At 36.0% G+C, this 15,902-nt stretch overlaps 1 protein-coding gene across 1 annotated transcript in view; it reads left to right on the top strand.

Moving 5' to 3' along the window:
- The first annotated feature begins 13,967 nt into the window (after nucleotides 1-13,967).
- LOC137393930 (fibrillin-2-like) overlaps nucleotides 13,968-15,902 on the top strand; it is a 70,549-nt gene continuing 68,614 nt past the window's right edge. The window contains exons 1-2 of the mRNA XM_068080644.1: nucleotides 13,968-14,081; nucleotides 14,361-14,420. Coding sequence (XP_067936745.1) covers nucleotides 13,968-14,081; nucleotides 14,361-14,420 — 174 coding nt within the window. The remainder of the gene's footprint in view (nucleotides 14,082-14,360; nucleotides 14,421-15,902) is intronic.

Below are 15,902 nucleotides of genomic sequence, written 5' to 3' on the forward strand. Positions count from 1 at the left end.
GAAATAAAATTAAAACATTGCTATTTTTTAGGCAGTGGAGCCTACTTTGCTTGAGATACTTTTAAAACAGAACGTCACAAATTAAGTTGCAAATAGTGATTTCATGAGCAAATCTCCTCATAAATATACTCGTGAAGGCTAGGAAATTAATGACTACAGTTCTGTAAATGTAGCAAAACAAGCCAAGAGCAAATAATCCAAACAAAATAGTTTGCTTTGCAGGCTAGCTAGGTGTATACAAAAACAACACATCCAGACTGATCAAAAAGTGCGAGTAGAAAGAAGTTCAAAGAACCCTATGGTCATACCATGTTTTAGATATTTTAATTTAAAGCATTACTTTTAAATTAAAACTGCAACGGTATGTAACACTCTAAACTGATACTAAACAAATAAATTACAGGATATGAAGGACGCTGGATCTTAAAAAAAGGTGATAACAATTTGACTCTTGTGTGTGTGTAGAGTGTCTGAAAACAATGTGATCCCGGTGGCAAGAAAGTGACCATTAGTGATCAAAAGTGACCAATTTGACCACGTAGTGACTGGAAGGCAATTTGGCTTTCATGAAAGAGAATTAGAGCAATTTAACTTCATCAAAGATGAGGAGAGCAAATTGACTTTTGAGACAGTGGATTAAAGTTTCTCCATCGAGTCACATCTAAACAAAGTCCTCACAAATTATGTAAATTCTTTCTGTCAGATACTTAAACTGAGTGGATAAATTAATGAACGCTTTTTAGGCTGCTCTAGCCTAACCCATTAAAGATATAACTTGTACGTTTTAAACAAGTATTGCTTTGTGGTTAATTATATACCGCAGAGGTTATGCTTGTGGTAAGTTTGTAGTGCTTATCACAGATTTAGTAAATCAATGCCTTGAATCAACAGGTGTTTCTGCAAAGAAGACTGTCAAGATTTTCACCATTTATTAATAGCTAGTAGGATGAAATTTGCTATACTTTGCAAAAAGTTTTTTTATAATGCACCTACCGTAAAACCTCTAATTGACACCCCTTCTATTTGAATGCCACCTCTATTTCACCGCCACTATGAGAGAAGGGTTGAAAAATAGAGCGCCCCCCTCTATTTTGAACGCCACCTCCATTTGACCACCATTTTGACTATCTTTGATCTTTATAAATCCATAATATTAAGTGATTAGACGAAGTGTCCACAAAATCGTATTAATGATGAATCGTTTACATTAATAACAATCAATTCTTTCGTTGTCCAAATCCAAAATCTTTCGCTTTTTTTCCATAAAACTTTGAAAGCAACAACATAGAAATAATCCATAACTGTCTCAGGCTAACAGTAGTTCTTTGTGTAACGCGGTCTTTCTACTTCGAAGTAGCCTACATATATAAAAAACGGTTTAAATTTACGATGGCAGATGAACTTTGAACGCAACACCATAGAATTAATTACTAACTGTCTCAGGCTAATGGTAGTTCCTTGCTTAACGCGGTCTTAATACTTTAATGCGTGTATAAAAAACGGTTTGCAAGTTTTAGGCTGAAGGTTACGTTTAGCGAGCAAAACTTTTACGCGTTGCATTTGTTCTAAATGCAGCGTGTAAAAGTTTTGCATTGCTAAAAAACTGTTTGGACGCTAATATCGACTAGTTCAGCAGTGCATAAGAAGAGTTCAGGTTAGAAAACATTGTTGAAGGAATTGGACAACCAGAAGATGTACGTTATATCAAAAGCAACAATCAGAATGCGGCTATCCGAGCAAACAATGAAAATATTTTAGTTTTAAAAACATAAATATTTGTTTTTGCATGTAATATAAGTATGGTTAGTCTATTTTACTTGTTCATGAATATATATTTGTAGCATTTGATAGATTATCATTATATAACTTGAACATTTGCAAATTTATAGCATATTATGTGATAGCATCATTGCGGTAATCTGATCATATAATTGATCGACGCTTTTAACTCCTCTCCTATTGCACATAAAAAGCTATTTTTGGCTGCAAACTGTAGCAAACATATCAATGAGTGCAATGAGCTTTTATGCAACATTGATAAACTAGATATAAAATACAAATACGTCTTCAAATTTAGAATGAAATAAAAATTGAAAGCTCGAACAAATTGCAAAGCAGGACACAGGCTATAATATCATCGTAAGTTAATTGCAAGCAATAGATATCAACAGGTAGGGATACTTCTTGGTTTTTCAATGCATATTTATTCAGGGATCTTGACAAGTCGGAAGTAAGTTTAAAAGGTTTAATATCGTTCCACTAGAATAAGAGAGCAAAATATAGGCGACATTCGCATCACCCGTAATAGGGCTAAATTTATCTTCTCAAAATTTTGACGAGCCATTTGAAAAATACACTATGTACACTAAGCACACTATGTACACTATAATACACTAAGTAGTTATGTTAGTTGTAGATCGTACATGTGTTATTAGATGGACCTAAGACTACAGAGATTTCCTTTTTTATCTTTTTGTAAGAGCAGGTGACATGACTCAACCTTTCTTTTCTTACAACACTAGCATTTTACATGTACACTGTAGTTATTATGAAACTCATGGTAGTCCAAAATATGGGGTCAACACAGCGACTCCGAAACTTTCAACTTGGTCAGACAAGTACTGTATGCAAACTATTGCACTGACATCACTCAAAAAGAATTCAATATAACATATCATAATTATATGCCGAAACTTCTATAAGCACATTGATAATTTTGCAACCTTGGTTGGTTAGGAAAAAATCGTGGTCATTTCATGGAACTTTATTAGCTGTTATTGGCATATTGAAACTCAGTTCATCAACCATATCAATTTGATACAAAATAGTCATAACTTGATTATTTAATAGTTGTATTATCACAAGAACTCTATTCTTTATACTGACAACGCAGAATTAAAATTGTGTGACTTGCTTTTGCTCAGCATTATTTTAGAGATCACTCATGTTAGTTATCGTACTGGTCTAAATGTCCAGCAGGATCATGTTTGCAAATTTGTTAGCAAATATAAAGCTGCTACAAATGCCATGACCACTTACCAAGATTAAAATAGAAAACTGGCTGTCTATAAGTATTAAGCCTTTTTGTTACAAAAGTTGCATGTAAAAGCAACGATTTAAGCCTTCTACTTTAACACGGACTTTTAAAAAATTAAGTTTAGTGAACTGAAATTCAACACCATAACTTTTTTTGCCAATTATTTGGAAATTACATCAACTGAGTATCTATGTGGAAACATTCATTGCTTATTTTGTATTTGAGTCTTGCCTAAAATAGTAATTACAAGCTATTACACATGAAATAAAGCATTGTTAAAACTTTTCAGTATAGTATTGTACTATATTAAATCATTTATTAGCAAATTATTGTTAAACTTGCACTTTATCAAAAAATCGCCATTGCTTTATTTTAACTAATGCTTCAATATCTACTATATGAACGGAATAAAAAAAAATGTCTGTATATTTGTGTGTGTTTGTCCCCCTTATAGAGTAGTCTTTCCTTTCTTCGTCATACGAATTTCAGTCATACGAAGTGAACTGAATTAATTCGAGCACCGTACTTTTCGGACTATTAGCTGCTACTTTTTTCTACTTTTTTTGCTGCTATTCTACGGTTTTTTCTTTCACTGCTAGGGCGCAGTAACCGGAACCTCCGGTTAGTGCGCTATTCATCGTTTTCCCGTTTTGACACCAAAATTACCAGTCTATGAATTTTTTTAGCTCTATGACACGCGATGCTTTTTTGTCCTCGCTGTATTAGGGTTAATTTGTTTTTGGCAAATGATATCGACAATAGACTCTCTCGATATTAGAATTTGGCAATTAAAGTCTATTAATTCTATGAAACACAATGCCTTTTTTTGCGTTTTTGTGAACCTCTATTTCCGGCTTTTCTTAAGGTTCAATTGCTAAATCGCCGTAAAGGTTAATACTTTTCACGCGGACAATTGTATTATCTCGAATAGGAATAGCCTCTAGAATCTAGATTCTCTCACCTTCGATCAGAAAAAGACACTACAATATCTCATTTTTACATATCGTTGTACCAGTATCGTTGTATTCAGTTTTAATGGATAGCTGTTGGTGGAACAGTAACTCTTTTATACACACACTTCTACGAAAGAACTGTTACTATTAATTCAACATATTCAGAATGTTTATTTTGTTTTCTCAGTTCGTATTAATTATATCATTACCGAATTATCTCTTATTGTAATCGTAGCAAAACAGACTCAATTTAGCTATTACTTGCTAATTATTTCACTTTTACATCTAAACCCTTTTATAGTCATTTTATTTTTTTAAATTTATTTGACCTGCACGAAACATTTTTCTCATGATATGAAGTTTAAAAGTTGCTTGACAAAGTTTGAAAACCTTTACAGTTGTATTTAGGTAGAAGGGCAAATGTTGAACAACATTTGCCCTAACATATAACATTATATGTTAAATACAAATCAATTTTCTGTCCACAGACTTTTTTATTACTCGGGCAACGCCGGGTTGTACAGCTAGGTTACACATCTTTCCTTGCAAACCTAACCAATTAGTTTTTCGTAATTAATTTCACATTTTACAACAAACATTTGTAAAATTACTGTAAGATTTATCATGTAAGATTACAAGTATCAGTTATTCCTCACTCTCTTATATTTACATACATTTACATACTTTGAGAAATATATATATAGATATATAAAATTCCATTCTTTTATTACATCTATAAACTTCTTGTAACTTTTGAAGCTTATAATATAAGTTTTTTAAAGTTTGTTTCATCGCCGTTATTATTTCAACTTGCATTCTTTTAAACATAATTTGAGTATTGTGTTTGAAGTTTAAACATTATTCATTTTCCTATCACTGTTATTATTACTTGATTAATTTCCAATCTTTATTATTCATATTATTTTTTATTCAACCATTTTTGGCAGACATTGTTCTAATAAAATTTCAACTACAAAATACTACCATATTCTGTCAAATTTTTTAGTATCGTCGTATTCAAAAAATTGATGGATAGCTTCTGGTGGAACAGTAACCTTTTTATACCCACACACTTTTATGCAAGAATTGCTATTATTAATTCAACATATTCAAGAATTTTATTTTGTTTTCTCAGTTTTTATTAATTGTATCATTACCGAATCGTCTTTTATTGTAATTGTAGCAATACCGACATAATTATACACACACATAATTGACACAATTATACTTTAACGGGAAAAATTGTTTCGGATTTCGAACAACTCGGTTTTTGTTTTAGAACAACCTTCAGGAACGGATTATGTTTGAGAACTGAGGTTCCGCTATACATTATTAAAAGATATAGGTCGCTGGAAGTTATGAAATTTTTAAATTTACATTGGTTTGAAAACCTTTACAGTTGTTTTATTTTCTCTCTTAATTTATTTCAACTACACAAAACACTTCTCTCATGATATGTAGTTTGAAAGCTAGAATGGGAAATGTTGTTATATGTTAAATACAAGTCAATTTTCTGTCCAAAGACTTCTTTTACTACCCGGGAAACGCCGGGTAGCACAGCTACTCAGGTATATATCGGTATAACGAATTTTGCAAAAAAAGAACAGGCTGTTTTTTTGCGTAATGATGGGACATTTTGTGATGTCCCATCATTTACGCATGTTGCACTTCACAGCTCCGGAACTACCAGGGTATTTTGAAAACGGTAAATTTTATATTATCTGAAAGCCAAGAAAGTACTGCATCAATTAATTCAAAGAATTTTATAACGAGAGAAAATGTGCATGTGTAGTGGTATCAAATAACTCTAAATGTCAAATTATTATTTATGGACACGTATATGTGCTAAATAATGTTCGCACAAAAAATATAGCATAAGACCTGTTGATAATCTGTCTGTTAGCTTACTTGAGTTATGTGCAATCACTAACAGTGCTTGTAATATTGTTTATTTTCTGTTTACAGTACTGTACTCCTGTATGTTGAGTGGACTTTACATTATAAAGAGCTAAAACAAACAATCTAAATTCTTCAATCAACAACTCGCAGCGAACTATCATAAACAAACATGGAGCCACCAATGAGTAACTGAAGAATTATCAAACTGATATGATCTAATTCCACCCGCTTACCTCCACTACTAAGGGACACTGATACCACTGATTTTGAAGTTGAAGCTGTACGTATCCACAAAGCCTAAGAAGTCAGCAAAATGTGTGTTGACTTTCTGGCTCCAAAACCCATACAAGATGGCTCTGATCTCTCCGACCAATGGACCAGATTTAAAGAAGAATTTGATCTTTTCCTCACTGCTGCTGAGAAATCGAATTCTGAAGACCAAGTTAAAGTAGCAATCATGCTCAGATGCATAGGACCTCGTAGTGTAGACATCTCCAAATCTTTTACTTTCACAGGTGGGAAATCCAAGGAAGTCTATGCTGATGTAGTAGCCAAGTTTGATGCCTTCTGCGATCGAGGATCAAACAAATTGGTCAAGCGACATCAACTTCTTTTTACCAAAAAGGGTGTCCTGAGCATTGATGAATATGTCACAGCATTGCACAAAGTTGCAAGAGAATGCCAGCTTGAAGCAATGTACGATGATTTTATGCTCCAAGCACTGTTGCTGGGCATAAGTGATGATCAACTCAGAAAAAAGTTGTTTGATGATGCTGGTGGTGAGCAAGGATTGAGCCTAGAACAAGCAATCAAGAAATGCAGAGTAGCAGAGAATTCAAATAATTATATGGCAGTCATACAGTCAGATGAATCTGTTCAAGTTGTTTGACCTAGAAGTAAGCATTTTAAGCCATTATTTACCAAAGATGATGAAGAATCCTCTGTAAGGTCCGCCCGCAAGAAAACGAACAAAAGTCTTTGTGTTAACTGTGGTTTATCCCACTCCCCCTTTAAAAAAGTCAACTTTCAGCTAGATACAGGAGTATCCTGCAATATTCTCAAGTTCTCAGATTACGCTGATCTTGGCAAACCATCTTGGCTCGACAACAATCGCTTTAAGCTACGTCAGTTTGATGGTTCCACGACAACAGCACTAGGTGGCTGCACGATACAGGTAGAAGGAACAGATCTCTACTTTCTAGTTCATAAGCAACCAAATCACAGTCTTCTGTTCCTAGATGCATCTTTGAAACTTGGTCTGATCTCAGTCAAAGAGGAATGGGTCAATTTAGTGAGTAGTAGCAATCTGCAAGATATTCTGGGCAGTTACGAAGACGTATTCACTGGTATCGGATACCTGCCAGGCGAGTACAAGATTGAACTGGATGAATCTGTTGTACCACGCCAGTGTCACAATCGAAAAGCTCTGCTGTCTATAGTCAATGACTTGAAGGAGAAATTTAACTCATACACCAAGAAAGGAATTCTTGCCCCTGTTGATTATCCAACTGCCTGGATAAGTAACAATGTCCCTGTCTGCAAACCCAACGGTACTTTGAGTCTGCTTGGACCCTTTTAATCTCAACAAGGCCATACAGGGCAATCATTTTCCTATGCCGAACCTGGAGGAACCTTGACGCTTTAGAGCTTGACGGGGCTAAAGTTTTCTCACTTTGTGAGGCTAAAGACGGCTTCCTTCAGATCAAACTGAGGGATCTTTCGAGTGACCTTACCACATTCTGGACACCCTTTGAAAAATACAAGTGGTTGAGAATGCCATTTGGTTTGTCTTCGAGCCCCGAAGAATTCCAAAGAAGGCTCTCAGATGCACTTGGTGGTCTCAAGGGAGTCACTGTGGTTGCAGATGATATACTCATACTTGGGAAAGCATCCACTCACGATGAAGCAATGCAGGACCACAACGCCAACCTCGATAGACTGCCAACAAGAGCAAGGAGAGTGAATCTGAAGCTTAACAAAGAAAAATGTAGATTTCATCTAGATGAGCTACCATATATTGGCCAAATTATTACAGCTGACGGTGTAAAACCTGATCCGAAGAAAATCAAAGTGATCAAAGACATGGAGGCCCCTAGCAACAGCGATGGAGTACGTCGATTTCTGGGCCATGTAAACTATTTAGCCAAGTTCATTCCCAACTGCTCAGCGGAATGTGAGCCTCTGAGACGGATGGTTGGAGTGAAAAACACCAACTTCAGGTGGGAAGTAGATCAAACCAGAGCTTTCGATCGAATAAAGCTTCTTATCATAGATGCCTCCTGACTGAAGTACTTTCGGGTCAGTGAACCGGTGGTCATTCAGACAGATGCAAGTACTGATGGGCTAGGAGCTGTTCTCCTGCAAGACGTTCAACCTGAATGTTACGGCTCAAGAAGTTTATCGAAAAGCGAGAAGAATTACACACCTATTGAACTTGAGTTACTGGCCATAGCGTATGAAATGCAGAGGTTCGACCAGTATGTGTTCGGTAATCCAGATGTGACAGTACATACCGACCACAGACTGTTGAAAAAGATCTTCACGAAACCCCTAAACAGGGCACCAAAAAGGCTCCAGTCTATGCTACTGGCTCTTTAAAGATATCCCATGAAAGTACTCTACAAACCGGGTATGGAGCAAGTCACTGCGGATATGCTATCAAGAGCTCCTGTTGACGACGGAGCCACAACAAGGGTACCAGATGAACAGATCTTCACGGTTAACCAACTGAGGACCTTCATGTCGGATCTGACAGTACAAAACCTCAAGAGAAATCTCCGTATGTGTGAAACTACATATCACCATATTAAACAGAAAACCAAGGATGATCTAACACTAAGCATGCTACAATCAATGATCACGTCAGGATGGCCAGCCAGGCCAACAGATGTTCCGGAACCACTGAAAGAATACTATGCATTCAGAGATGAACTGGCCATGCGTGATGGGGTCATTTACAAAGGTCCAAGGTTGGTTATTCCAGCTCATTCTAGATCAATGATCTTGGACAAACTGCATACCAGCCATCAAGGAATGGCGGCCACAGTGCGGAGAGCCAGAGCTGCAGTATTCTGGCCCAAGATGTCTGAAGACATCCGTAGAAGAACAGAGCAGTGTGTCACATGACGCTTGACGCTCTTGACGCTCCCAGCCAGCCTGCTGAGACTATTCATAGTCACGATATCCCAGACTCTCCTTGGAGTAAGATTGGCATGGGTATACTGAGTCACAAGGGCAGAGAACACTTGATACTGGTTGACTACTTTTCGGACTTTTTTGAATGTGAGTCACTGAGCAACCAACAGTCTACCACAGTCAACAAGCTGTGCAAAAAATACTTTCGCTCGTTATGGCATACCAAATCAGATACACTCGGACAATGGTTCACAATTTACATCATCGGAGTTTTCTAAGTTCAGCCAGGAATGGGGATTCACACACACGACCTCTTCGCCAGGACACCAGCAGTGTAATGGCAAAGCTGAGGCAGCAGTGAAGATTATGAAACAAATGCGACGAGCCGAAGACCCATACTTAGCACTCCCGGAGTACCGAAACACTCCCACAGTGGGTATGACCACATCCCCGCTCTGAGAATGCTTGGAGATGCTACGCGATCAATACTGCTGACAGGAAACTGCTCTCGGAAGGTTGATGTCCTAGATCAAAAACTCAAGCGAAAAGAGGCTACCCAACAGTCTTACAACAAAACCGCAAAAGATTTACCACCTCTGAACATTGGATGTCCAGTTTTCCTTAGAGACTTGCAATCAAAGAAGACAACATGGCAGCAAGGAAAAGTCATTGAACAACTATCTGATCGCTCATACATGGTTGCCAATAAGCAAACAGACCAAGCAGTGACGCGTAATCGTGTAGATCTCCGACCCAATCAAGAAGCTGATGTAAGCTCTGCAACCATCAATCAGTACAATGCAGCTGCTGTGAACCGTCCTATCTCAGATCTCGACCCACCCATCAATGCCGTCGAGTTCAGAACTGAAGATGTTCTTTCTGACCATGATATGGCCAACGTACCAGTTACCAGTGACAATACAAAGGGTACTGCAAATGAGAGTTCTCCCAGACCTACATGAAGACGATGTAGACAGCCGAAAACTCCGGCCAAGTTTATAGACTTTGTGTTGTACAAGTAGATAACTATGCTTATGTGCACTTTGACTTTGGTTGAGCTTGTTGGAACATGTATACCATTTGTACAATCTTATACTCAATATTTTTTTCTTGTCTTTATTTGGCCCGAAGGACACTCACTTTCAAGTTAAGCAAAAGGGATGTTGACAACCTGTCTGTTAGCTTACTTGGGTTATGTGCAATCACTAGCAGCGCTTGTAATATTGTTTATTTTCTGTTTACAGTACTGTACTCCAGTATGTTGAGTGGACCTTACATTATAAAGAGCTAAAACAAACAATCTAAATTCTTCAATCAACAACTCGCAACGAACTATCATAAACAAACAAGACCCTACATATCAAACGCTGGACTGTCAGAAATTTTACAACTTTAATCATTTAATATACACAAGTATTCATGGAGATGCTCATACTTAACCATTTTTGTCTTTCAGTAAGCTGCTTTGTAGCCTTGCAATAACTTTTTCAAGATTGAAGCTTCACCAGTAGCTGTTTATCCCATATTAAAGATAGATAACGGAAAACTAAAAACGAGCAAACAGAAATTTAACAAATAAAATTTACTTGCAGATAATTAAGAATTTCTAATACGACAAAAAACAGAAGTCAGGATGCTACTACAATAGGTCAAAATGAAAATAACGTTAATGAAACAAAAGAAATTGATTTCCAGAAAAAAAAACTTAGTTAAAACTTGTGTATAACTTCAGCTGCACGAAGAGAATAAACTGCACAAAGCAGTTGCTAGCCTTGAATTTTTTGTTAGCCCGAAAACCAAACGATGCACATAAAAACACAACAAATCTGTTATACATGCATTATAAATACAAGCGCCTCTGCTATCGGTGTAGTATTGCAAATCGACTTAAGAGGCAACGCCTTTTCATGTTCCAATGATCGGCAATAAACATGCTGTTCAATAGAGGCAAGCCCTTTTTATTTACCATACAAATAGTTATGCGGATAAAGTACAATCGCGTTATTAACGCGTCCAAAGAAACACACCAGCTACAGCGGGTCCAATATCAAGTTTTTTTTGAAGTAAAAAGGCGTTTACCGAAATTTAAAGGCTAAGAATAAATTAGTCGCTAGTTTCTAAGGGATGTTGTTCCTAAAATGCTTTAACACATACCTGCCAACTCTCACGCATTGGGCGTGAGACTCACGCAATCACCCCAAAGAAAAAATGAAAATGCGTGAGATTTATGCCCCAATTTCCACAATTTTATACATACTATCATTGATACATCAATTGCCCCAAAACCAAATCTCACGCATTTCCCCACTCTTGGATTGGCAGGTCTGCTTTAACATCATACACACAATTATATAATATAATGTACAAATTATACTAGTTTAAAGATTTTTTTTTAAAGTCTTAGGTTTGCTGATGCATTGGCACAGGTAGAGACAACAATTGCAGACGACGTGACAACGCGGCAGACAAAAAGCGGCCTGAAAGCTAAAGCTTTTAGGCTGCTTTTTGACAAAATCAGACAAATATCACTCTAAAAGCTAAATCTTTTAGATCTAATTTGTCTAATTTTTATTTTGATCAGGTTTCTACAAATGTTTTATTGCTTTACAAATACTTGAGCACAGCATAATTTCTTATTTTCACAACCACTAACCAGCCGTTTGAGAAAAATATGATCTAATGTCATCTACAGGCATACAGAGAGCATTAGCAAAAACAAGCATGTCGCCTACGTTCAAAAATTTTGGTTTGGAAAACTCAACAATGAGGAAGTAGAGAAGACAATGATCAATGTCATTGTTACCGAGATTATCAAAATGAAAGACAACAGTATGGATCAAATAACAGATTCTATAAAAAGCAACTGTTTTTCTGGCAGAGATATTTTTGTTCAGTCTATGAAATAAGGAGTAAAATAAGGAAAAACTGTTACATAAGTCAAATTTCAATATGAAACCTCCATATGAGTATTTTTTAGACAGTTTCAGATAGTACTTTTTAAAAAGATTCCATAACAGTGCTCTCACAAGCCAAAACATATTGCAAATAGGATGAGAATTAAAAAGTGAGGTGATAATAGTGAAACTCAATAAAAGGTCAGAGATTTGAGGTGCTTAAACATTGGTTGCAAGTACCGCGTTAAAAGTAAGCAAATACACCATAAAACTGAGCCAGAAAAATAAAAATTTGAAAAAAGCTCAACTGCAAAATCAAATTGATTGCTAAGCCTATTTTTCAGTACTCCAAAATTTTTCAAAAGTAAAATCACAAAACTACCATATTTTAACCACTAAATCTAGCATTATCTGTGTCACTAAAACCATCCTAGATAAAATGACAGAGATTAGTTATATTTTGCAGATAAAAAACTAAAGATACGATAACACACTATTATCCACTATTTTACTGGGCCATATGTTTTTTATAGGAACACAGCTACAATTGATAACTTTCCGTTAAAGTTCATCGTTTTGCTTCACTTTATTCATGGTATTCTAAATAACTTATTAGTCTAAGAGAAATAGAGACTAACAATGTTAGTCTCTAATAATGCTACTGACACACTTATTTACCAAATCGCTAACAATCTAATAGATGCCAAAATATTTCATGATGACATTAATGCTTTACACGATTTGTCTAAAGCATAGAAAAGGCCATTTAAAAATGACAAGTGCCAAGCAAAATGATTTAGAAAAGCATATACAGAAACAGACTACATTTTTGGAAATTCAACCCTTGTTCGGACCAACCGTGTAAAATATCAAAGTGTGCTGATATAATCAGATTTGAAATAAAGTCATTACATCAAGCAGAAACGTGCCAAGTTAAATAAAACACATAGAGGAATAAAGCAACTAAGGTATGGAGCACCTAGGGAAGCGGAATAGCTTGCATACATGAGCCTCTGCAGACTTATCGGGGAATATGCTGATGGTGTTTATGGCTCTCATGACATAACCATTCCAACTAAATATAAAATGATCCAAAACAACATTTCGAACTTCATCAATTATTTGAAGCCATGTAAAATAAGCATTTTTACCATAAGAGAAGAACTTCGTCTAGAAACTCTTCAGAAAAAAGTCATGAGCTTCCACTACTCAGTAACTTTCATTATAAGGATGGGCACATGACAGAATAAATCCAAGACAGGGAACATGCACTAATGGGCCCAAAGCAGGGGTAAGACTAGATTCTGAGGCTCATAATATTAATGATGCTATCTATATGTTTAATGAATAATACGATATAGTTAAATAGTAATTTGAAGTTACTGTTGGTTATAATAGTAATCACCTAATCACTGTTCGAGGTACTGCAAAATTCATTGCAGTTAATTTTACTGGAAACTAACGTCAACTAACTCTGAAACACTCTCTCTTAGTGAATTTATTCGCAGTGAGAGCAGTAATTGAGGCCAGAACTCAAGTCTTCTCTCCAAATAGCAGTTTTCTAACAGCTAACAATGTTAAGTTCATCTCCATCATTAACCACTTATGCTAATTGAAAATGAGTAAATGCATGAGTAGCTGTTCAAACACTCCCAGTGCATTAGAATGGTGGTATGCCAATTTTGGCCACAAACTTGTGGAGGCACCGTCCTCTACCAATCTTAATGGGAAGCCTTTCTGTTCACAGAGAGGTTGAAGGCTTCTCCTTTATCATGAAGTCTATGGCATATCATAATTATGTCAATGGCAGTCAATAATGCTTATGCAGCTGCCTTATACATCTGAATTTACATGAAACCAAAGCTGTAAGTGTGAATCATTGGTAAGCCACCAGGAGTAAATCTAATTTGTTCTCAACTTTGGCACTTTGTAGGTTGTCTCACTACCTAGTCATTGGACCCGAGCTAAAGGTGGTTGGTATGCACTATTAAACAGCACAAAGAATAAAATGCTGTCCAGTATATGTAAAGCTTGATACATCATTAAGGGATGCTTCAGAAAGAAACAAATTACGCGGAAACTTACTCGCCTACAAGGCTTACTTCTATTAGAACTTTTCTTAAAGAAGCAGGGAATGACATTCTCTATGTATATCAGATAAACGTAAAGAGAGTATACTTAAATGCAACGATCGATACAGAAATGTACCTGCAGCAGCCTGCTGAATTTAAGAAAAGTAATAATGACAAAAAGCCATTAATTTGCTTTTTTTTGAAAGTCTATGGGCTAGAGTAAAGTGGCAGAATTTGGTACAGCATAGTACCAGCATAGTACCAGAATTTGTAAAGTTCCTAAAGCAAGGAAGCTTCACAACCAAACACTAACGACCCTTACGTCTTCAAAAAAATTTTCAATTGCTTACCAGTTCTGTTACTGTTTTAGGTTGATGACATTCCGATGGCCAACAGCAACTTTAATGTCAGAGAACCAGTGAAGTTGAAAGTAAGCGAACAATTTTAGTATGAACCTCAAACGTAACAAAGATAGTAGCTACATTGTGATACAACGACATTATGTTAAGCAGATTCTCAAGCGCTTTAAAATTGCAGAATGTGAACTCAGTAAGACACCAATTGGGAAATCCACCATCCTCTTGATAGCAGCGCCTGATGGTAAACATAAAACAGAACACAGAATTTTTCGTAATGCCAAGCTCTTGGCTTTTTGATCTACATGTACCTGATGGTTGCAACTGGCAGAGTATTTAAACTCCTCGTTTTTGAAAAATCTTTTATCCCAACATGTAGTTACTGTTAAAGGCGCGTTTTGCTATATACAACGTACACTTTTGATGCTATTCATGACATCCTTACAGCTCACTCCCTTGTCTGATGCCTATCATTCAACGACTAGTTATTACATGATTCTTGGGCAACAGTTTGCAGTTTAGAAAGCAGCTTACTGTTGCTCACGCTCTCTTGCACTGAAGGGGAATACATGGCATTGTCAGACACAACTAGAAGGATATTTTTTCATTCATTCTGAGTATCAGTTGGTGGTAGCAGCCACCAGCTAAGAGCCAGCATAATTGTCAATTTTAAGAACTCAACTACTCAACATATCCTATTTGCAATTATTTCATTAGATGAGCCAGTAAGTAAAAGCGTTCATTGTGGGTCTCTTTTATGTGTAATTAGGTAACTTACTGGTAAAACCAACGAAATAACCTAAATATAGAAAAGTTAGTCATCAACTAGTATGAAATTTTCATCGTTCATCGTGCCATTTGTTAAATAAGTAAATAGGTTTTAAGTGATGCGTCAACATGAGGCTTGCAAAGCAGTAAAGATCACTTTCAGGTTTTACGGGGAAGGGGAAGGGTATCACCAGGTTAAGGGTATGAGACGTAGCATAGTATTTGTGCTACTTCTTACAATACTTAGATTTCTCAGTGATAGTATCAGTTGCATTATGTGACAAGAACTTACACTCAAGCTGTGAATATAAATAAAGTTTGCTGTGTCAGAAAATAGAACAATTATTTACAGTTGTTGTTTTTCAATTTTGGAGAATCAACTAGAAGTTATTTACAAAGTTGGGATTTGTGCTCAGTTATTAAGTTATTTTGCAGAATTTTAGTATTCTCAGTTGATAGATATTCAATAAATCTGAGAAACTTCTTGTCAAGCATTGATATTAATTATTATAATAACAAATTTATTATAATTTTAAAAAGTGAGACTACTTTTTCTTGTACTACATACAGTTCTATTTGGAGTTGCTTAGAAGTCTAACTAATTATAATTTGTAAAAACCTGCCAATAAATGCATATCCAGTCTAGCAATTAGTAAGTTCCTTCCAAAAAATTCAATCCAAAACTGCTAGTCTAAATGGCACTGCTTTACATTGTAGATATTAATTACTAGCTGGTTATCACTAGTCAGCCGTTACATAATATATTCGTATTGGTAAAAAAGAATGTG

The sequence above is a fragment of the Watersipora subatra genome, chromosome 4, assembly GCF_963576615.1.
Source record: "Watersipora subatra chromosome 4, tzWatSuba1.1, whole genome shotgun sequence".
Lineage (NCBI taxonomy): Eukaryota > Metazoa > Bryozoa > Gymnolaemata > Cheilostomatida > Watersiporidae > Watersipora > Watersipora subatra.